The 22114-nt window shown below is 42.5% G+C and overlaps 1 protein-coding gene across 3 annotated transcripts in view; it reads left to right on the top strand.

Moving 5' to 3' along the window:
* PRPF40A (pre-mRNA processing factor 40 homolog A) overlaps window positions 1–22114 on the top strand; it is a 3102395-nt gene that overhangs the window by 2699627 nt on the left and 380654 nt on the right. The window contains exon 26 of one of the 3 annotated variants that reach the window (XM_044074904.1): window positions 12285–13288. The exons of the other annotated variants lie outside the window; for them this stretch is intronic. Coding sequence (XP_043930839.1) covers window positions 12285–12387 — 103 coding nt within the window. The 3' untranslated portion in view covers window positions 12388–13288. Of the gene's footprint in view, window positions 1–12284; window positions 13289–22114 lie in introns of those variants that run through there. 3 annotated transcript variants of the gene reach the window in all.

The raw sequence follows: 22114 nt of genomic DNA, 5'->3' as shown, positions 1-22114 counted from the left end.
CAGTCCCACTGAATTGTTGCTCTCTTTTCAAGGGAGACCTGAGGTGGTATTTATACTACTGGGGGAAATTTGGCCTGGGCATCGGGGAAGTTGGCATCAGGGAACTTCCCGTACTCTTGTATCTTTTACATCCACATGAACTACCACCAACTCAAATTGATGGGACCTTGGTTTAACTTTTCATCCAAAGGAGTGCAGCACCCCCCATGTGCTGCACTGCATTGTCCGGAATCAGTCTACTTGGTGTGGGAATGTAATACATAATCTGCAGCACCAAAGACGTGCTACTTGTTGCCCCACTGCCACTGGATGATCTTCATAAAAATAAAACAATTGAGAGGGAGGGGAAAAAAGAAATGGTTATGTGGAATGGCTGGGAGCATTAGTTAGTACTGGACTTACATGACTGGGGCCCTATTTCTGAGTTGCTGTGTCCTAATTGTGGTCTGTATGACAAGAAAGCATCATATCTTTACTAGTCACAGAAGCTCAAAGGCTATATACAAAGCAGAGTAGGTGCAGTGGATACCTTTATCCAAAGCCCACTGACAAGTTAATCTTTTCCAAAAACTAACTGAAAACTGGTGCATGCTACTACTCCTATATATAGTGCAACAGGCCGTATTTAGAGCTCACTGTGGATTCCTATAATGTCCTGCAAGTCAGACAAGAAAGGCAGACAGCTGCCTTCGGCTAATTTCCCTGGATAAGGATCCATACTACAACAACTGATAATTATAGAGGAACATATGCGATCATGGTGCAGTCCTGTACTCAAACATTTGTTGTTATGGTGAATTACATACAAGTGTTTTGTTTACAGTGAAATCTTTTCCTCAGGTAGGTTTACATACAAGACAAGTGATAGAATGTAATGCCCCATGAGACGTCAGTCTTTCGAGAGATTATTTGGATTTCTTTTTAGTCAGTGGTATATGAGCTGAAGAAGCAGTTTTGGAACCGTATGAGTTGCAAAGAAGGGCAAGATTGTGACTTCTACTGAGGACAAACTAATGACCCTTAGGGTGAAGGATTTTGTGGAAGGATGGGATTGATTAGCTGGCAGCTACTTACCTATCCCTGAGGGAGGGTGGTAGTACAGCTTGTTGTAGTATATGTAGTACCTGCACCTTTTGGAGAGAGGTGTATGTTGTGTTGCATATGGGCAATGAGTATGAACTTGGTACTGCCAAGCTTCATTCACAAAATGACCTTTGTCACGTGTATGTTCACAGTGTGCATGTGTGGTTACCATTCAGCACATCAGCCACAGGGAATGAGATTAGTTAAGAACAATAGAAAATGCCTCATGGTTGCTTGAGTGACAGACATTACATGACTGTCTGTCACCCTGCTGATGTTGAAAAGTGGGTTCAGTAGTGTTGGGAAGGCTAGAGTGTCAGCAGCCACATGGAACAGGAAAAATATTAAATGAGTAAATTAGCAGTCCTTGAAAAGTCTGTTTTTCATGGCAGTTGCGTCCCCAATGTCACTGTTATTTTGCAGGATATTAGAATGAAAAAGACTTTTTTTTTTTTTTTTTACTTTCTGTATGGATAGTCTCCTTTTAACTTGTTAATGCCTACCAGCAATCAGTTATTTAGGTGTCACATTCCTGTCTGCTGGCAGGCTAGACAACAGTTCCCTAAAACTGAGTTTAAAAGAAAATAAATGTGAGAAAATATTTTCAGCTAAACAAGAAAAACAGCTTTTTGCATTTCTTGATCACACATTTTCTTGTAAGTAATATCATTAACTCATTCCCTGCAATGGGGCTTTGGAAGTTTGCACTGTGGGTGGAGCCTAAGCTTTTGGTAGACTTAAATTAACATTTGCTTGAAATGTGAAGACATAATATTTCTGGGTTAATAGGAGTTACAATTGAAGTAAAAATGACAAACTCTTCAGCACAAACTATTTTTATAGTGGTAGTATTTAGGTTCTTGGTGTTAAACTGGGTTTTATAAGTTATAGTAAACCCAGTAACTATTAAGTTTGTAATATTTTCTAAACGTTTTAAAATATCTCCGCAACCACTCAAATTGCACACATATTGTTGGCAGCATTTTGTTCATCCAGCTGAGATCTTCCATGGGAGGCTAAGCAGTTCTATCTGTACTACTTGGTTGAGATATTTAAAAAAACTGAAATTTATGACAATATAAATGAATATTGTATGAATAAAAATTAATATCCTCTTCACCTGCATTAGACAGAGGTCAATTATTAATGCAGTTGTGTGTGCCATTGTGTATGCTTTAAGATGAAATCTTTTAATACTTTGTATGTAGCGTTGTTTTGGAATTATTGATTGTAAATATGAACAAGAAATATTTGACACCTAGAGGCCCAATAGGATGTAATTGCAGAGATGTCTGCAAGCATCACTTGGCTGTAATGACAGTGAATAACACAAATTCAGTACTGCCATTAAGTTGCATCAGAACAAAAGCACTGTGTGTGGTTTGCCTCTCGACTTGAATGGGGCAAAGCAATCCACCTGAGTAGTTCTGCAGGCATTATTAAGATTCCAGTGCTCTTGGAGCTGCAGGTGTTAATGAAGAATCGGACTTCAGTTTATTGCTAGATTAGCATGAACACTGAGCTTAACTGGAATAGTCTCCCATTGTTTTTCCGGAATCAAAGAATAAGGGAGAAAGGCTGTTAGACTTACTAAGCAACTGAGTCACAACATAAATATGAGAGGCTTTTTATGGGAGCAGTCAAAAGACACTCCCAGGGCTGTTTGCACTTCTGCCAAATTTCTCCATGTTTTCTGTGTCCACATTTACTCTTCAGCATCCTTTTGCATCATTTTCACATCAAACTAGGTATAATTTTAAATGCCAGAGCACTTGAATGCAGTCCTTTAGGATATCTTGACTTGGATTGTTTGCATACTCTCTGCTGTGTAGTGTCCCAGTTCTGGAATGGATATCTTCTTTTTATTTAATTGAGCATGTTACTGCTTTAGATTCTTTCTTTGTTGTTGGATTCTATAGCAAGAGCCACCATAATACAAGCTAACTGCTATGTAAAGCACTAACTATAACGTTCGCAAACAATTAGTGTAGTATGTTTGAAATTGGATAAAAAAATAAGGACCTGTCCTGTGTCAGGAAGTAACTGAAGTTCATGAGCGTAAATTACCATGGATGTAGTGTGTTGAAAGCAGTAGGAAACTACTGTGATAGGAGGTGAAGCTTGCAACAGTGGTCAGTGTTGAAAAGTCTATTCCTATGATGTATACTTAACAGAACTACTGTTTGTGTGTACACTTTAAGTCGAGATGTTTGAGAGTATTTCATTCAAGTAGGATGTGACTTTTTTCCATCCAGGTTTCAGAAAACATTGAATTATTGTTTTTAAATTACCCAGTCTGCTAATGTAGGGAAATTCAACGTCTTGTTTCCTTTGGGTTTTACTTAATATATGCCACCTTCTCAGATCTTCCTTTTTTCAGTTAGTACACAGACTTTCAGTTGTTAGCGAGCTGCTTTCATGTACCTAATGTCCAAGGTCTGATTCCTTCCACCTTCATTTGCCTACTGTGCGACTCCTGAGTAAGTTATCTAAGAAAAGCAATGCTCCCGATTCTGTCCTGAAAATCACTTCCATTCAGATTACCAGGTTAAGAAATGTGTAACATAAAATATAATAATAATAATAAAAATAAAATAGTACTTGCTTACAACCTTCCCAGTGAAATGGGGATATTTGTGGGATTATGACTAGTCTGGCTGTTAGCTCAGAGCATTAAGCTTATGAGCTGTTTCCTGTTGTATAAGGCATGATGTTGTGTAGTCCAATCTCACCTTCATTTTTACATATGGGGTTCGGAGCCGATCCTCTGCTCCGACTGGGCCGATTTACAAGCTCAAAGACTTCTGGTTGGCTCATGGCTAAGCAGGTATCCCATAGTGCATCAGTGCAAACCCCAGATCTCGTTTGCTGCATCGACGAGTTCGGTTGTGCTTCTCTTGGCTCTGGCTAAGTGTCAAAATTCTTCTATTTAAATTTTGTGTTACAGTTATTACTGTGTTGTAAGCTGCTATTATCCTAGGCAGTAGTGTTGTTTGAACTTTTGGGTGCATTCTTAGCATAAACGTGTTAGTCTGGTATCCTGTGTGCCAGTTTAGAGTTATTTGTAGGCGCTGTTGCGCTTTTTCCTTATCACATAGTTTGTGGCGGTTTATCGCTGCTAGTTAACATGGGCTTCTGTTATTCTATTGTTTTTTTCTAGACCGTTATTGGCAGCTTAGTTTCTTTAATCTGAGATTGTATTTTTGGTGGGGATCCACTGGTTATTTGCTAAGGGTTGGAGTTCCTCCCTTAGTACGTTAGTTATTTTCTTCAAATTGTTACCACATAGAGTTAAGTACAGTTTTCTGTGTGTGTGCGTTTTCTGGTCTGTTTAATTAGAAGACCCAGTTTTCTGTTCCACCAGGCTAGGCCCGTTTGAGTTAGAGGACCTAGTCCTCGTGGTACGTCCTTCTGTACGGCTAGGCCCTTTTTAGTTACAGGACCTAAAAATTGTTACCACATAGAGTTATTTACAGTTTTCTGTGTGTGCGTTTTCTGGTCTGTTTAAATTAGAAGACTTAGTTTTCTGTCCACCGGGTTAGGCCCGTATAGGTTAGAAGACGTAGTCCTCATGGTACTTCCTTCTGTAGGGCTAGGCCTGTTTTAGTTAGAGGACCTAGTCCTCTTCCCTCCTCCTTTTTCTTCTTCTTCCTTTCCTGTGTGTGGGTGTGTGTGAAATGTCTAAAGAGAGTAAGGAGCACAAACCTTCGTGTTTTTAAGAAGTGCATGAAATGCTCCCAAAAGATGTCTTTAACGGATGGCCACAGTAGCTGTGTCTACTGTTTAGGGGCAATCCACCTGCAAGAATCGTGCTTGTTCTGCCATGCTTTCTCTCCTAGGGTGTTACAGGAGAGAAAGAACAAGCTTATAGTCAAGGGTCTACGAAAACCATCTTTTGAGGAAGTTCTATCCAGTTCTTCGGCTTCCTCCAAGTCTGGCAAATCTAAGTCTTCAAAAAGGCCTTCTCCGGCACCGGTTTGTGTCCTGGAGCCGCCTTCTAAACAGTCAAAATCTGCCTCCTCGACTCCACTGCCTTTGGATCCGAAGGAGAACACCATTGTGGTGTCAGAGCCATTTCCAAGTGTTTCGGGGCCAACCTCTGAACCGATTGAATCAGCAATTGAATCTGCTACTTGGAGCCAGTCTGCGGATTCACTACCAGTTTCCGTGTTGTCTCCAGTGCCTCCTAGATCAAGATCCCCTACTATATCTTCCAGATCTTCCAGGAGCCTTTCAGAAGAAGATGTGGAGAGGGTAGTGTTGAGACACCTGAAGTCGTCTGCCTTACCAAAATTATCGTTGGCTCTGACCCAGTCTGCTCTGGAGCCACTCAATCCAGCTTTGCCCTTGTTTGCTATTCCTCCTCCGAACCATGTTGGCCCTTCGGAGCCGGAGTGCTTGGTGCCACAGGAGGTACTATCGGTTCCAGCTCCCTTTGTTGCTGCTTTGGAGCCGGGTTCGACACTGACAGGGAGGGTTGGAATCAATCTTCAGTTCCGAGCCTTCCTCTCTGTGCGACGGCCAGGGTGAGCTCGGACCCTGCATCTATCTCAGAGCCGACGGCTCTGGCTCCGACGTCAACCTTTGTCTCTTCGGAGCGGGTTAGGTCTTCGGAGCTGGAGAGGTCGGCGTTTGAGATGATGAGCATACTGTCTCATTCTCCAGCCCCTACTAGTGGTACCAGCACTCTTCCCCCGAGAGCACCCACTTCGGTCTCAGCCCCTACTATCTTTGGAGACAGCAGAGACCCTCAGCCTCAGGAGCCATCAGCTGGTGGCCCCCACTCTTCTGAGGCCTCCCCGGAATGTCCCTTCGAGGAGCCTCCCCGGTAGAGGCTATGTAAGAGGAAGCATGTTGACTCCCAGGATGAGTCCTTGACATTGGACATTGACCTCGAGGAGTTGGAAGGGTCCCCCAAGTCGTCCTCTGATGTCTCCTTCATGGACATCTTGGAGATTCTTAAGCAGAGGTGCGACTGGCCCACTGTCAACCCTTCTGATGAGGTGTCGGTGTGTCTGAAGGCTTTCGGGTCTCAACCTTCTGCCTCTTGGGTGTCTCCACCTTTTGATGAACTGATGGGCCTAGTTTATCGAAAGGTGTGGGATACTCTGATGCCGTGGGGCAGTCCCCAGGAGACCTAATAAGTTTCTGTCTGCCCTTCCTGGTAAAGAGTTTTTGTCCAAGGGCTTTCCCGTAGATGCCATAGTGGTGGCGGTGGCCACAAAGAAGGAGCTGGTGGAGACTTCTTCCTCTGTTTGTCCGCCAAATAAGGATTCTCGACAGATGGACAGATTTGGGAAGCATATTTTTAATTCAGCGGCATTTACCCTTCGATCGTTGAACTGCCTCACTCACTTCACGAGATAACAGAGGGATCTCCTCAAGGGATTAGGAGATTCTGTACAAGGTGCGTGTACTGAGGGAGTCCCTGACAAGCTCCCTGCTCAGTTGTCTACCCTAAATTCTATAGTTAACTCCTCCATGCGGCTTATCTCCTATGCAGCTGATGGAGCGAGTGGAGCAGCGGGTTCAGGAGTTGCCCTGAGGCGTCACTCCTGGATGCGCTTGTGTAATTTTGCGGAAGCGTTCAAGTCTACTTTCACCAACGCCCCATTTGATGGTTCCTCATTGTTTGGTTCTAAGGTGAAGGGCACACTCACTTGGTGTGAGGAAGAAGGAAAGACGCTTTCTGCCGTGGGAGTATGTTTTACTGTTCCCACTCGACCATACCCCAAAGGTCAAAGGGGCAGTAAAATGTGGTTCAAAAAGTCCCAGAGGGTCTTTCCGGACACACAGGGTGAACCCTCCTTCAGAGGCAGAGGAGGAGGAAATGGGAGACGTCACCCTAGAGGCAGGGGCGGTCCGCAATACCAGCAAGGCCGTGATTCCTTTCGGGGATGGCCTTATCAGTGCTCCTGATGTGAGGCCCGACTGTGTTTCTCTGGGGCCGGTCAAAGGTTGTATTTCTTTGTATCCAGAAGCCTGGCTAATGATTACTTAAGACAATTGGGTACAAAGAGTTGTTACCAGAGGCTATATCATACCCTTTTCCCTTCCACCATTTGTTCCCAAGAAGATCCCAGATGGTACCACCCAATCACAGGGATCAGGCAATTGTGGAGATCAAGAAGTTGCTTTTAAAGAGTCATCCAGTCCGTCCCAGCAGACCAGATAGGATCCGGGACTTACTACAGGTTCTTTTTAGTACCAAAACGAACCGGAGAATGGAGGCCAGTATTGGACCTCAGCAGGTTAAACAAATCCTTGAAGAAGGACAAGTTTCGGATAATAACTCTGCAGTCGATATTCCCGTTGTTAGGGAAAGACTTTTGGATGTGCTCTCTAGATCTCCAAGATGCCTACTATCATATAAAAATGGACAAGGCGTCCAGGAGCCATCTACGCTTCTGGCTGGGAGCCAGTCATTATCAGTTTTGTGCTCTGCCCTTTGATCTCACCACAGCCCCCAGGGTGTTTACCAAATGCATGGCAGTAGTGACAGCTCACCTGAGACATCAGGGATTCCGGGTGTTTCCGTATTTGGACGATTGGCTCCTGACCTCCCCCACCAGGCATCTACTACTCCAAAACACCGACGCCACTATTCAACTTTGTGCTCAGTTAGGAATCTCCATAAATTGGGAAAAATCTGCATTATTGCCCTCTCAATCTGTGATTTTTATAGGTGCAGAGGTAGACAAAATGAACATGACAGCTCATCTCCCCGCCGATAGGGCACAAAACTTAATCTCTCAAATTCAACGTCTTCTCCCATTGCGGAAGGTCAAAGCGAAGTGGGTTCTTCAGCTCCTCGGGACTGTGGCTTCCACCATTCTATTAGTGCCATTAGCCAGGTTGCATATGAGAATTCTCCAGTGGCTTCTGTCTTCCCAATGGTCCTTCCAATACTTCCCGCTGAGTCATCCTATACTGCTGACTGATTCATGCAAGAAGGACCTTCTTTGGTGGATAGCCCCCAACAAGTTGATCATGGACGCCCCCTTTGTTCCTGCCCAACCCGTTGCCACTGTGACCACGGATGCCTCCCAGATCGGGTGGGGGTGGGGGCATTATCTCAGCAGGACTGTCCAAGGCACATGGCAAGAACACAAGGCTCACCTGGATATCAATGTTCTGGAGATGAGGGCGGTGCTCCTGGCATTGCAAGCACTTCAAGACCTTCTTCCTCTCGGGACTATTGCGATACAATCAGACAACATGTCGGTAGTTTGGTTGATCAACAAACATGGTGGTACCAGATATTATCCACTCTGCCGAGAGGCCATGCGAGTTTGGGAATGGGCGATTTCTTCCCAGCGCTTTCTGGTTGCAACGCACATTCCAGGGACGACCAAAGTGATAGCCGACAAGCTCAGCCGGGCGATCCTACTGCCTCACAAGTGGTGTCTGAAACAGGAAAGAGCGGAACAGATTTTCCGCAAATGGGGACAGCCGTGCTGTGACCTCTTTGCCAGCCCAGGCAATACCAAATGCAGCAGCTATTTTTCCCTCATTCCCCCTCCGGGGGAGACACCCAGAGACGCTCTGGCTCATGATTGGCCCATGGGACTTCTGTATGCTTTTCCTCATTTCCTCTCATTTCCAAAGCGTTTCAGAAAGCCAGTCAGCTGGGACGTTGATCCTCATTGCTCCTTACTGACCTCGTCAGGTCTGGTTTCCTTTTCTCGAGCCTCCTCTTCTGGACCCAGCTCCAGATCGGTTGACTCACATGTTAGGTTCGCTACATCCCTCAATCCATACCCTCAAGTTGACAGCGTGGGTGCACCAGTTCCATCCCTAGTCAGGCTTCATGATGTATCTTCCTCAGTATCACATATTCGTATGTCCTCCCATAAACCTTTAACTAGGACGCTGTATGGCAGTAAATGGAAAAGATTTTCTATTTGGTCACAGAAAATGAATGTACATCCCTACGCTGCTTCTATCCCTGTGATTTTGGAATTTCTCTGTGAGCTTTTTCAACAAGGAACTGCCGCCACCACTATCAGAGTTCACTGCCGCTGCCACTATCAGAGTCCAATTGGTGGCAATTTCTCATTTTCACTTAGGGTTTCCAGATAACAATTTAATGTCTCATAAGCTATGCAAGACCTTTTTGAAAGGAATCACTCTTTTGAGACCACCACTGCAAGAACCTGTGGCTTCTTGGGATTTAAATTTTGTGTTGTCCAAACTGACTTCTACCCCGTTTGAACCTTCCCACTCATCTTCATTGAAATTTTTGTCTTGGAAGACTTTGTTTTTGGTAGCTATTACGTCAGCTAGACGGGTATCGGAGCTACAAGCCTTGTCTGTTAAGCCACCTTATTTGATCTTTCACAAGGAGGACAGGGTGTCACTACGTACTAATCCCTCCTTTGTCCCCAAAGTTTGTTCCTCTACTACCGTAAATCAATCCATAGAACTCACAGTTTTCTTACCTAATCACTGTAATGCAGCTGAGTACCATTTTCATCAGCTGGACATTCATAGACAACTACATTTTTATTTACAGTGGACCAAGGAATTTAGGAAATCAGATCAACTATTTGTTTCCTTTTCTGACGCCAGATTGAGTTTACCAGTTTCTGAAGTGACACTATCTAACTGGACTTCCAGTTGCATAGCCTTTATCTACAGTTTGGAGGGCAGACCTTTACCCTGCAGGATCAAGGCTCATTCTACCAGGTCACTGTCTACCTCTGCAGCCTTTCAAGCCAGGGTCCCACTTGATAATATTTGTGCAGCAGCTACGTGGGCTACCCCTCACACTTTTATTACACATTACAAATTGGATTTAGCTTCCAGGGGTAGAGCATCCTTTGGCTCCACGGTGCTTAGTATTTTCCAGTGAGTCACCCAAGGATAAGGCGCTAGGGACGCTGTCCCATAGGTAAAAATGAAGATGAGATTGGACTACACAACATAAAGAAGTTATGTACTCACCATAACGTTCCATGTTGGTAGTCCATCTCATTCTTCATTTTTACCTACCCGCTCTCCTGCCCCCCGCCTGGAAGATATGGAGATAATAATAATAATTTGGTTATCTTTGGTTGGAGACCCTTTAGTGTTGGTTTGTCTGTTATGGTTTTTTTCTTCTAGTGAGCAGCAAACAAGATCTGGGGTTTGTACTGGTGCACTATGGGATATCTGCTTAGCCACGAGCCAGCCAGAAGTCTTCGAGCTTGTAAATCGGCTGAGTTGGAGCCGAGGATCGGCTCCGAACCCCATATGTAAAAATGAAGGGTGAGATGGACTACCAACATGGAATTTTATGGTGAGTACATAACTTCTTTATTTCATAAGCTTTCCTTCACTTGCTGAGCAAGTCACTTAACCAGATTATGATCTGGGGTAACTGGGAAATTAGGCAAGGCTACTAAGTGTTTTACTCTCCCATAAGTCTAGTAACTACCTGTGAACCTAATCAGTGCTTGAAACATTGTTTATCAGATGGTAACTGAGGTGGGGTGTGTACATTTTCCTTTTGTTTTCATGGTTTTGCCTGTATATTTTAAGGACATAATTTTTTTGAGGGGCCTGTCAGTCTTCAGTTCTGCTGAAGAAGTAAGTACTTGGTGGGAGGATTTCATGAAAGTTATTCCCTGCTGGGGTGCCTGTTCGTGTCCTGTTTGCGTGAGTTTTCTCCAGGTGCTCCTGTTTCCTTCCACATCCCAAAGACAATACAGTCAGTGGGTTAGACCCACTAAGCTGGCCGTAGATGTGAGCGCGTGTGCGTGGATGTAATATGAAAGAATAACTGCCATGGCAGGGCTAGCTACCCGGCAGTATAAACATTGGCGCTTGATGACGGTCACTAATGTGACACCCCAACCCCATATGCAAAAATGGAGGGGAAGGGGTTATGGATAGACATGATGGCTAGCTGAATGAGGTGCTTTCAAGGCATTCATTTTATTACATGTAGCTTTGTAATTAACATTTGCATTGGCTTAATAGCATAACTGTATATTTTCAGGATTACCTAGCATATCTGGCATGGTGTTGACTAAGGGATGTGATTGTAGATTCCGCTAGACCACTTATCGGATTTCAGTTTTTTGACAGTCTTACTATTTCAAAGCTGCTACTTTTCCTGGTCTACCCCTGGAAGGAACTGGGAGGTAAAGGGCTAACCCTGCATGTTAAGGGACATGTAATATCTCTGCTAACCTCCTTACATAAAGGAGAGAGGGATAATGCTCCCCCAAGTAAGTACTTCTTAAGTTAGAGCACAGCCTGATGGTTGAACATTCTGTGATTGTCTACTGAATGAAGTGCTCTGGACAGACTGCCATTATGTGTACCCCACGTAATTATCTTATTTAACCTTTCCAGACTGTATGCTTACCAGTAGACAAACAATGATAAAAGCTAATAAAATGAAATAAGTGTAATTGGCCAACATATGGGTTGCAATATACTTTTGTTTGCCTTTTTTGTTACCTGATAAAAGATTTGCACTCCAAAGAGGGTCTACTTGTAGTAGGCATTTCTAGTAAAATAAGGGTTTGACTAATGCATGATTACCTTTTGAAAATGGCACTGTACTGTTTTGTGGTGTGATATATAATGTTTTTATTTGAAAGTTATGATACTTAAATGTAGCACAGATTTCATGAGTTAAATCTTTGCATGATTAATTTGACTAGACATATTTGAGAATAGTTTTAGGAGTAGAGAGCTAAGCTTTATATAAACACTGGCATTCAGTCTAAAATTACTTGTACTGTTTTCTTTTTGTATCAGAATGTATGCCAGTGTGTTTCAAGTATTCCCAGACCTACTTATAAAAATGAATAAATATTTGAAGTCCCTTCTCAAGGCTTACATTTTTAGGAGGAAAATAATTCGATTTTTGCAGAATTTTTTAAAGATGCAAATTTAAGGAGGGGAAATTGTTATAATATACTCTGAAGTCTCACCAGTTGATTCCTTTCCTCCTCCTAGTGTGAGACTAGCGCAGTGTTCAGGTATTCTTGTGACTTTTCAGTAGTGCAGTTTCAGGGCATGTTTCATGAAAGTCAGGGCATATTTTCAAGTGTTTTGCATTTTCTAAATATTTTACAGTAATGATTAATTTGAATCTAAGCTACTGTTCAGCTACCAAGTCTTGTTAGGTGGGCAATTGCACATGGAAATAAACAAGTTGCCTTAGTTGGTTCAGTGCAGCTTATACCCATGCTTGTCCTTCTCAGACATAACATACCATCTGAACTCAGATGCAGTGTGGCACATGAGGAAGAAAGGACTTGGACGATCAACTACTGTGAGCAGACTGATGATCCCTTCCTATCCTGAACTGTGCATCTTAAAAATTCTGCAAGAAAAGAACAATTTACCTCCTAAAGAGGTAAGCATCAAAGGGGGATCACATTTCTGCACCAAAAGCAGTGCACTTAAGAAGCAGAACTGGATAAACCATCTGTACTGACGTGCACAGGGGTGCTTGCATATTGTTTCTTCTAGGACATAAATAAGCTTGAATCCCCAAATATGCCTCTTACAAGCTATTTAAATATGTTAGTAGAGTACTTAAACATTGAATGCTGTGGTCCAGAACAATGTGCAGAAAAAAAAATTGGATCACTTATTTAATTGTTAAATTTCATACTGTAAGCCTTGCTAAGCTTTAGCATTTTGAACTGTGAATGGAAGGACTTAAAAGAACTTTGCAATGTGAGCATTCGTTCTTCAGTAACGTACATGAACTGTAGTTGTATTTCTTAAAATTATGTTAGATTTCACATAAAAGTGTAACTTTATCTAATTTTAATGCATTTATAACCAAAGTAGTTTTATTAAAATACATTGCATCTAATGCAGAGACAAGGAATTGTACGTGCAAAGCAGCGATTGTTAAAAAAATTCTGCATACTGTTCTTTGTTGTCCACAAAATGAGTCTGTTGTGCTGTTCTTGGTAGAATTGTCTCAAGGATTTTTAAAGTTCCCAAAGTATCCCATTACACATTAATATGCATTTTAATACTAAGGACACTTAAGGAAATATTCCTAAAGGATTAGATTTTTTATGCAGAAAATTGGTAATGTTACTGAAGAGAGAAAGCATCTAAGGGGAAAATACCATAGTATTTCTTAAGAAATCCTATCGTGTTTATGTAATGTTAAAATATATAGGCAGCATCTGTCTTGGTAATGTTTTGATTTGATAAAATGTGAATAAATTTTCAAATGATATAATGCAGGTGTATTTATATGACGTTTATTACTGTTTCACATGAGGTGATTTGAGTTTTCTTTAATCTTTTTCTGATTATGAAATGAATTTAGTAATTATTTAAAAACCTGGTCATATCAGTCTGGTTCATTCTTACCAGTTTTCTTAAATGAATGCAGAATTAAAGTATATCATAAGGGAACCATTGTTTCTTGGTCCACTTCCCAATCAGAGTGAGCACGTAGTACTGCCAAATATATACATGCCCAAGATCATGTGAATAGGTAATTTTTTGGGCAGATCCATTTGATCTTTAAAGCTGTATAATAATTTTTCTCCACTTCCGCACACATTATTTCTTTATCAGATTCAGAAAGACATTTATCTTTGTAAACTCAGACTTTGCAGTTTGTATTCAGTAGCCTCCATGGCACATCACACATATTACATAGTTCCAGGCTGTTTCACATGTGAATTTTTTTTAATCTTTGTTTCCCCTTATTATACACCTATTTTCATTATAGGTGTGATTTAAGTAGTGTGTGTTTAATTTCAGTCCACTCAGTGTTGGGTTCTGCAAAATTTTTTAAGATGAGCTGTACTTTTTTGAAATGAGGCTATTATTTACTGCATGCCTCCTTGGCTAACAATCACTCTTTGACAATTTCATATTTTGTAGGATTGTATGTTCACAATGTAAACCTTTTCATTGCAGTTGAGTCATTGCTGCTGTTTGCCGGGTCCAGGAATGCTTGACCACAGCTGAGACCTGTGTTCTCCCATACTTTTACTTCATTGCATCTGCCGTCTTACATTGTGACCAGTATTTTGCTTTCCAGAGGAAAATGGCTCCTGGCTTTTTCTTTTCAGAGTTTACAGTCATTTTGATCTCGACAGTCTTCTACTGAGGTTGAAGGTCAGGGATAACAGGGCTGGGTTTTTGATTTTGGATGCTGATGTAGTTTCTTTGATGCATCTCCCAGATGTATATCAATAATCATTGCTGCAGTATTCAGATGTATTGTAGTAATCCACCACAGTGAACTTTGATCCTTAACCACATTCTTTAACACTGTTGAAAAGCTGTTCTGCTGTGATAGAGAGCATTTTACACATTTTCCCCAGACGGCCATCATATTGATCTTGGCTGCAGTAGCCTTAGCTATATGGGTTCTGTCTTGTCAAGGATATGACAACTAGCCAGCTTCCAAAGCTTCAGGACACCTTTGAGCTTTGCTGACCAAAAAGATGGGTTTAGGAGCCTAGCCCTTCAGAGCTTTCCTGCTGCCAAAGAGTGTGCTCCTTTGAGGCTTTCTAGGATCGATGGCCTGCTTGTGCTGTTTTTGTGCTGGGCAGATACGTTCCTTTTGAAGGAAAACCTTCCGCTTAGCAAAAAAAAAAAAAAATGCTTGTTATACTTTTCTCTTCAGGAAAGTTATTTTATAGCTAGGAGTTTGTGTTTTAATATGCTATCACAAGACTGTGTTGTACTTTTAAATGAGGGCACACTTTTTTCCTCTCAGCAGAAAGAAACTACTTTTTTATGGGGAGAAATTGTGATTATTTTACTTTTTCGGGCTGGTAAAGTATAATAAGGTGCTTTTTGATTTGTTTTTATGAGAACAAAAGTGACTTTAAAGGGCAGAATTTTTACAGCCTTTTGCAGCTTGTTTTTCCACAGAAAAGGAGCATCATTTTAGGTCTGACCATGGAATAAACGGGTCTATATCAGAACATCGAAGTTTTAAAACTTTGAATGTTGTTATATCGACCCGCATTGAGCAAACGCTAAAAATAGCAAAGCTGCAGAATACCGAATTCTTTCCTGGGGAAAGAATTCAGTTGGCCAGATGTGTGGCTTCACTGTTTTCAGCGCTGTGGTGGAAATTTACGGGTTGGGTTCAGGTAAGTGTGCGATTGTGTGGTCGTTAGGATTAAGGCATGGGTTAGGTGCGTTAGGGTTTGGGCACGGGTTAGGTGAGTTAGGGCACGGGTTAGGTGAATTAAGGTTAGGGGAGGGTTAAGTGAGTTAGGGTTAGGGCGCGGGTTAGGTGAGTGTGCGATAGTGACGGACCTTAGGGTGTGGGTTAAGGTAAGTGGATAGATAGTAGTGTATGTACAGTTTAGTGTAGGGTTTAGTTGTAGGATTATAAGTGTATGTGTGTGGATTGATGTTTTTTAGGTGTGCTTGTGTTGTGTGTATGTGTTTCGGAATAGCGAATTTTTTCCCCAAGGAAAAAATTTGCTGTTCTCAATGTTCGATATTATGTGGTTTAGATATTTTAGGTTCGATGAAATAGCATTTGCTATTTTCATCTTTCGATAGCGTGATATAAACACGAACAAAGTACTGGTCTCATGGTCAGTTCTTCTATCTACCAGCAAAAGAAAGTTAAGCAAGCAGCCTTTGCTACCAGAGCAGGCTAGAAATTTGCCTCAGTTGCAGGTAGGCTCATGTGCTATAGCCATTAATTGTTCCTCACACCACTCAGCTTTTACCCCAGATCCCTCTAGTGTAGCACCTACAGCCACTATGGACCATGAGGTTAGCCCATGTCTGCTGCGGCTGTTGGTGTCCCCTCATTGTCAATGGAGAGCCGCTCTTGTCAGTCCTTGGAGAGAGAACAGGGAAAGCTTTCCCCTTTTTTTCAGAATGTTGTACCCATCCCTTGGGATGCTACTGCTGCCATTAATAATACTGTTGGCCCCATTTTTGCTGTCAAAAAGAAATAGAAAACGAATCATATAACTACTCCTGTTCAAATTCCCTTTGACAGGAGTAGTTTACCTGGGTCTGGCTCAGGGGTGAATTCTGGCTATTGATCCTTTCTTTAAGATCATTTCTGGTGGTAAAAAAAAAGTATACATCCTCTCCTGGAAACATTCATGATTCTGAATGTGGACAGAAGATAACGGGAAAGATGCAGGGTGTTTTCTCCTCAGATTTCTGATTCAGAATCAGAGGAGAGCTCAGTTTCTGATTCTTCCTGCGGGTTTCTCTGAAACCATTTCCAGGATGTGACAGTGTTTTCATTGGGAAAACATTGATGTTTCTTAGGCCTTCAGACAATGCTACGAGCTGTTACAAAAGGAATTTCTAGAACCTTCACCTATTTCTCTAGTTCTGTTAGCTTTGGAGCATGTGTGTGTCACTACCTCCAATTTTCCTGATAGTTTGCCAACTGCCCCTAAAAGGTAGATAGAATGTATAAAGTTCTTCAGTATTTTAAGTTTTTATGCACATTTCCCAAGCCTGACCCAGCAGCTATAGCTTTAGTTAATCCTACTGTTACTAAAAGTTTAATGTTACCAAGCTCTGGAAGCAAATACTCCCTTCCCTCAGGCAAATTAAAGAACCACAAACTTGTAAACTACAGCTCAAAAATCATTTAAGAAGACTCCAACTACATGTACTTGGAAAGAAACTCTCTGTATCCGTGTGGTAAATAATCAGCTTCCAGATAGAACATGGGTAATAGATGTTTTGGCCTAGAAAATGGTAGCAATGTATATACGTATATTTATCCATAAAGTATAATGTTTACATTTTAAATGTATAATATGTTGTTAGTCTATTGTAATAGCATTGTCGTGTTGAACTTTTCTCCTAGGACCTCCGCTGCAAAGGGGTTCTCATGCAAAGTCAGACCATCCCAGTCAAATGTAAAATGAATAAATTTGAAACCTACCTTTACTGATAAGGATGGGAAGATTATTTAAAAGTATAGGGAAAACGTGTATGCTTCTGCAACTTTAATTTTCCGAATTTTGAATCGTCAGTCTCGTATGAGACTGAAGTTTATTCTAATTGTTATAATATGAGGAATGGTTTGTTTGCAGTTTCTTCTTTTGAAAAAAAGTCTTCATTGAATAATTTAGTTTCTTCAATTTACAAGTCACTACTCAATGTTTACAGTGTGTGTACATGACTCAGTTGATACTTTTTCAAGGCTATGGCTACTGGTACTGTTTTGAGGAGGATTTGCCTTGCTGTGTTTTCAAATCCTTCCATACAATGTTAAAATGAGATTTTAAATTCTCCTTTGGACAGAGACTTAGTTTTTGGTCTCTCTGCTGCAGAGGTGATAAAAATGTGGTGATGGGGTAGGTTGGTACAGGGAATCTCTTTAAGACTTTTCAGCTCTCCTTTTCCAAATTTTGTAAGGGATTCTGTAATCCCTCATCCAATTTTGGCAAAAAAACAAAATAAGCGGTCTGAACAAAATGCAAGTAAACCGACATTTAAGAAGAAATGGCAAAATAATTCAGGAACCCCCCCAAATCAAGGACAGTCCAACAAGTCGGCATGACTTTTCAAGGGAACTTGTCTTCCCCATCCCACTCTCACAACTCCCTTTCCTTTCCAGAAAGTCTGAATCTCCACTTTTCTCTTTGGCAGCAGATGATAATGTCAGACAAATGGGTTCTGAAGATCATTTGTCAAGGTTACATATGGCAGTGAGAGGAAACTCCTCCTTTCCAGGGGGTAATTTCTCATCCACCAGACCAGGCTCTCTTATTTCCATCTGTCCCCCATCACATGCTGTCTAGGGAGTGTTAGAACCAGTTCCTCCTTCCCAAGTGGAGAATGTTTTTATTCAAGGATGTTTTGAGCACCAAAGAAAAAAATGCTTGCAGACCGGTTCTGGATCTCTCCTTCCTAAACCGGTTTGTGATAGTGCCCGAGTTCAAAATGATGTCTCTTCGCAATCTGTTTCCAGGATACTTGAATAAGGAAGAAGAGGTAACAGTAGATTTAAAAGATGCTTATTGTCGTGTCTCTGTTCATTGAGACTTCTGGTGCTTTTTAAGGATTTGTGTGTGTGGAACATGTTACTTGCTTTACCCTTTGGACTGTCCATTGCACCAAGAGTGTTTGCAAATGTCTAGCTCCAGTTATAGCTCATTGCAAGCTACAGGATATCCACGTTTTTCTATATTTAGATGACTTGCTTATCTCTGCAGAGTCTTTTCCCAAGTGTCAGGAATCTCTCACGTGGGTGGGAGATCTCTTCCACAAGCTGGGATTCCAAGAGAATGCTGAGAAGTCTTTCTTTATTCCTTCACACAGGACTGTGTTCTTGGAGTGTCAGCTAGACATCTCAATTCAGAGAGCTTTTCTTCCATAAGAAAAAAAATATCTATGTCTAGTTCTATTTCTAAGGGTTTTCCAATCAGACATCTATCACTGTGAGGGAATACCTCATGATTTTGGGTCTCATGGTATCTGTAATTCTCATGATTACCCCTGGCAAGACTCCACATGAGAAAGATCCAATGATATTTGAAGCCTTTCTGGTCTCACCACCAACATCCTTTGTCATTTTAAATCCCAGTAATGGGGTTTGTCAGAAAAGAACTCACTTGGTGGAGACAGCAAATATCTGTAAATTTGGGTCTCTCCTTCTCCCTGCTTCTTCCAAGGCAGTCGGTCACCGCAGACACCTTAGACTTTGCTTTGGGAGCAGTTTTAGGAAGAAAAAGATTGCTAGCTGTATGGCACACTAAGGACAGATGCAAGCACATGGATATAAAACAAGATGCTTGCCCCGATCAAGGCACTCAACTCTCTGAATCATTTTCAGTCCCCAGGACCTTTTCAAGGGGGAACCAGGTCGTACCCCTTTAGCAGACTAGCCATGTTAGCATGTGATACAGCTTCACTGCACAGTCTCACTCTGCAGGCATCCTACATTCCATGAGAGCAAAACTGTGTGGCAGGCAAGCTGAACAGGTAAAGGGAAAACCCTCGCTAATGAAATTGTATCAGGGAGTTTTACAAAATTTGATCCAGCTGTGGAAATTCCTTAATTAGACCTAGTTGCCTTCTCTGTCTGAACAATCAACTGGCAGGATTCCACTCCAGAGCATCATGCAAGAAGGCCTGGAAAGGCAGATGCCTTTTCTTTTCTTTGGACAGGAATGTTCCTGTATGCTTTTCCACCATTTTTGCTAATATCCATTCAGAAGTAATCCCCCCAGTGTCATTGTGGTGACTCCCTTCTGGCTCTGGCAACAGTGATCCTCTCTTCTTTTGGAAATGGCCAGGGGTAGTTACCACTATATTCCTCAGAGACTGGATCTACTCACAGAAGAACAGTGGTATTTGATACACCCCAATCCCAATTAACTTCAGCTGACTGCCTGGATGATAAGGTCTTAATTCCCTTTAGGCACCTGTTGACTGAGGACATGCAGCAGGTAATAATGGAGGCAAAAAAGCCTCCTACTAGAAAAACCTATATTAGCAAATTGAAAATGTTTTCTAGTTGGTGCAAACAATATAAGCAGCACACATTCAGGGGTGGTTGTTCGCTGGATCTGATGTCATTTTTGTTCATTCCTCAACTGATGGTCTCAGATCTGTCCTTTGATACGGCTCGGCCACATTTGCTAGACTCTCGGATCTGACTCTTGAGCTCCTCCCTTTACCCATAATGCCCCTGCTACTCAGCAGTACCCCAGATCTCTTTTGCTGTCTTATCGCTACAGACACGCATCCTTCTTGTTAAGCTTTGGAGTGTAGTTTTTTGAAGCTTGAGTTCTTTTCTATTTTTTCTTAGTTTCATCTGCCTTTGCCACCTCTTCCTCCATTAATGTAGATTTTCACATTTCTATTGCGTCAGGTCTAACTTCTATTTCTGTCTTCTCTTTCTACCCTCGGTAGTATCCATACCATTCTTGATTCTTTTACGTTCATTTGTTTCTTCCTACCCTTCAGAAGGTAATCCGGTAGTTTTCACTAGTCTAAAACACACACACACACACACACACACACACACACACACACACACACACACACACACACTAGATTAAACTATGTACTGTCAGTCCATCTCCTTTTCTTTTGGCTACCATACTTGACAAACCCACCGAGTTTAAGAAATGCACTTCATGTGGGCATAAGATCCCCAATTCTAATGCCAAAAGGGGAGTGCATTTATTGTCTGGGCACTGCCCAGGTAGAAACTGCATGCACGATTTGTGCTGAATTCAACACCAGGGCTCTTAGTGACCAGCGTAACAAACTGGTCCTAAAGGGCCTGCCGCCTTCTTCTTCTTCTTTTTCCTCTCTCTCAGTTCCTGCTTCTGTGTCTCAAATCCTACAAAAAAACCTAAGCCCTCTTGGGAGGAAACAGAATCCAGGAAGCTGTTTGCCACCTGCTGTCCAGAATCAGCTCCAATTTCAGAGCCTCCGGTCAAATTACAGAAAAAGTTGGATTGATGCTTACCAAGTTAAAGTCTCCGAGGATCCGGTCACCCAGGTTTTCTCCATACTCCATCTCTCCTCTGCTTCATTTTCCCTCCAGGAGACCCTGAGAAGAGAGTTCTGGCCCCAGTTTACTACTTCTTCCATCAGGTCATCCAGGAGCCTTTCCAAACCTGATGTGGATAGGAGGATGAGGAAACTTCTCAGAGCTCAGATTCAGATTGGATTATCCCGTCTCCATCTTCCACTGTGTCTGTGAGCCTCCCTTCTGTTTCCCACACTGTAGTTTCTCCTTTTCCTGTCAGACCGGTGATTTCATAGCTCTTAGATCTGAGAATGCTGAGAGTGTTTGTGTGAGATACAAAGATGGCTAAGCTAGGACTTTTGACTTTGCATCCCTGACTTGTCTGACACCGATCCTCTTGGAACAGGATGACTTTCTGAGCCAAAGTGTTGGCGCTGGATCCATGGTTTGAATCCAAGGTTGTCGGAGCCACTCCTGCCCCTCAGGGTTTTGGAGCTGGACAGTTCGTGTCCATCTCCCCCTCTGGACAGGGTCAGGAGATGGTGACATCAGGGCTTCAGCTCTGATGTGGCCAGCTAAAGCTTCTCCCAGTCCTTCTGCCTTTGAGGTGGTGGAGAGGGTCTTCTCTCATCCAAGAGACATGACTACCCTTTTCTCTTCGGATCCTACAGCCATGCCACCATCGGTCCAAGCTCTGATCCTCACAGACCTAACCTGCAGGGACAAGTTGGCCCAATAAACCAACCAGACAGTGCCCATCGAGGACTTTCCCCTCTCTTTGGACAACTCTCCAGACCATCCTAAGGAGGTTCCCTTGAAGAGAACTTGCAAGAGGAGGCACATGGATTCCACTCAGGAGTCGCTCACCAAAGTTAATGACTATGATGAAGGGGAAGGGTAGGAGTCCCCAAGATCTCCACCAGATGATGTCTCCTCCAAAGATATCTTAGAAATCCTCCAGCAGAAAATTGGATGGTCCTATGGTTCCTCATCTCAGGAGGAGTCAGTGTTCCTGGAAGCTTTCAAGTCTGACTTGTCTACATCTTGGATGACTCCCCCGGCTAATGAGCTTTATAGAACTAGTCTCTCACTGTGCATAGAAGGAATCAGATACTATAGAACCCATCCCCCACTGTCCTGATAAGTCTCTTGCCCCTCCTAAGGACAGGCCCCACGGACAACGGGTGCTCATTAATGCCATGGTTGTGGCAGCAGCCACCAAAAAAGTTGGCAGAGCAGAGCTCCTTTGTCCATCTCCCTAACAGGGAGTCCACAGCACTGGACAGATTTGGGAAGCGTATTCATGCCTATGTGACCTTTGCCTCATGGTCACTGAGCTTTTTTGCAGATTTCACCAGGCTGCAAAGGAATTTGACTAAAGAGCTTTCCAAATCCCTTTCAGAGTCCATGTCTGTGGAGGACCACAAAAAGATTTCCTCAGAGTTAGCCACCCTTCAATCCATCTGTAATGCTTCCATGAGGTTAATTTTCCATGCTGCTGAGGGAACCTCACGGGCAAGCGAGTTTAGGCATAGCCATAAGGAGACATGCTTGGATGCGCTTCAGAACTTCTTTTGATGGATTGTTTTGGACCCACTGTTAAGGAAATGCTTT

This window comes from Protopterus annectens, chromosome 6.part0 (assembly GCF_019279795.1).
Source record: "Protopterus annectens isolate FY-2018-M chromosome 6.part0, PAN1.0, whole genome shotgun sequence".
Lineage (NCBI taxonomy): Eukaryota > Metazoa > Chordata > Ceratodontiformes > Protopteridae > Protopterus > Protopterus annectens.
Note: the sequence above shows the minus strand (reverse complement) of the source record. Positions and strands in the feature narration are given on the sequence as shown.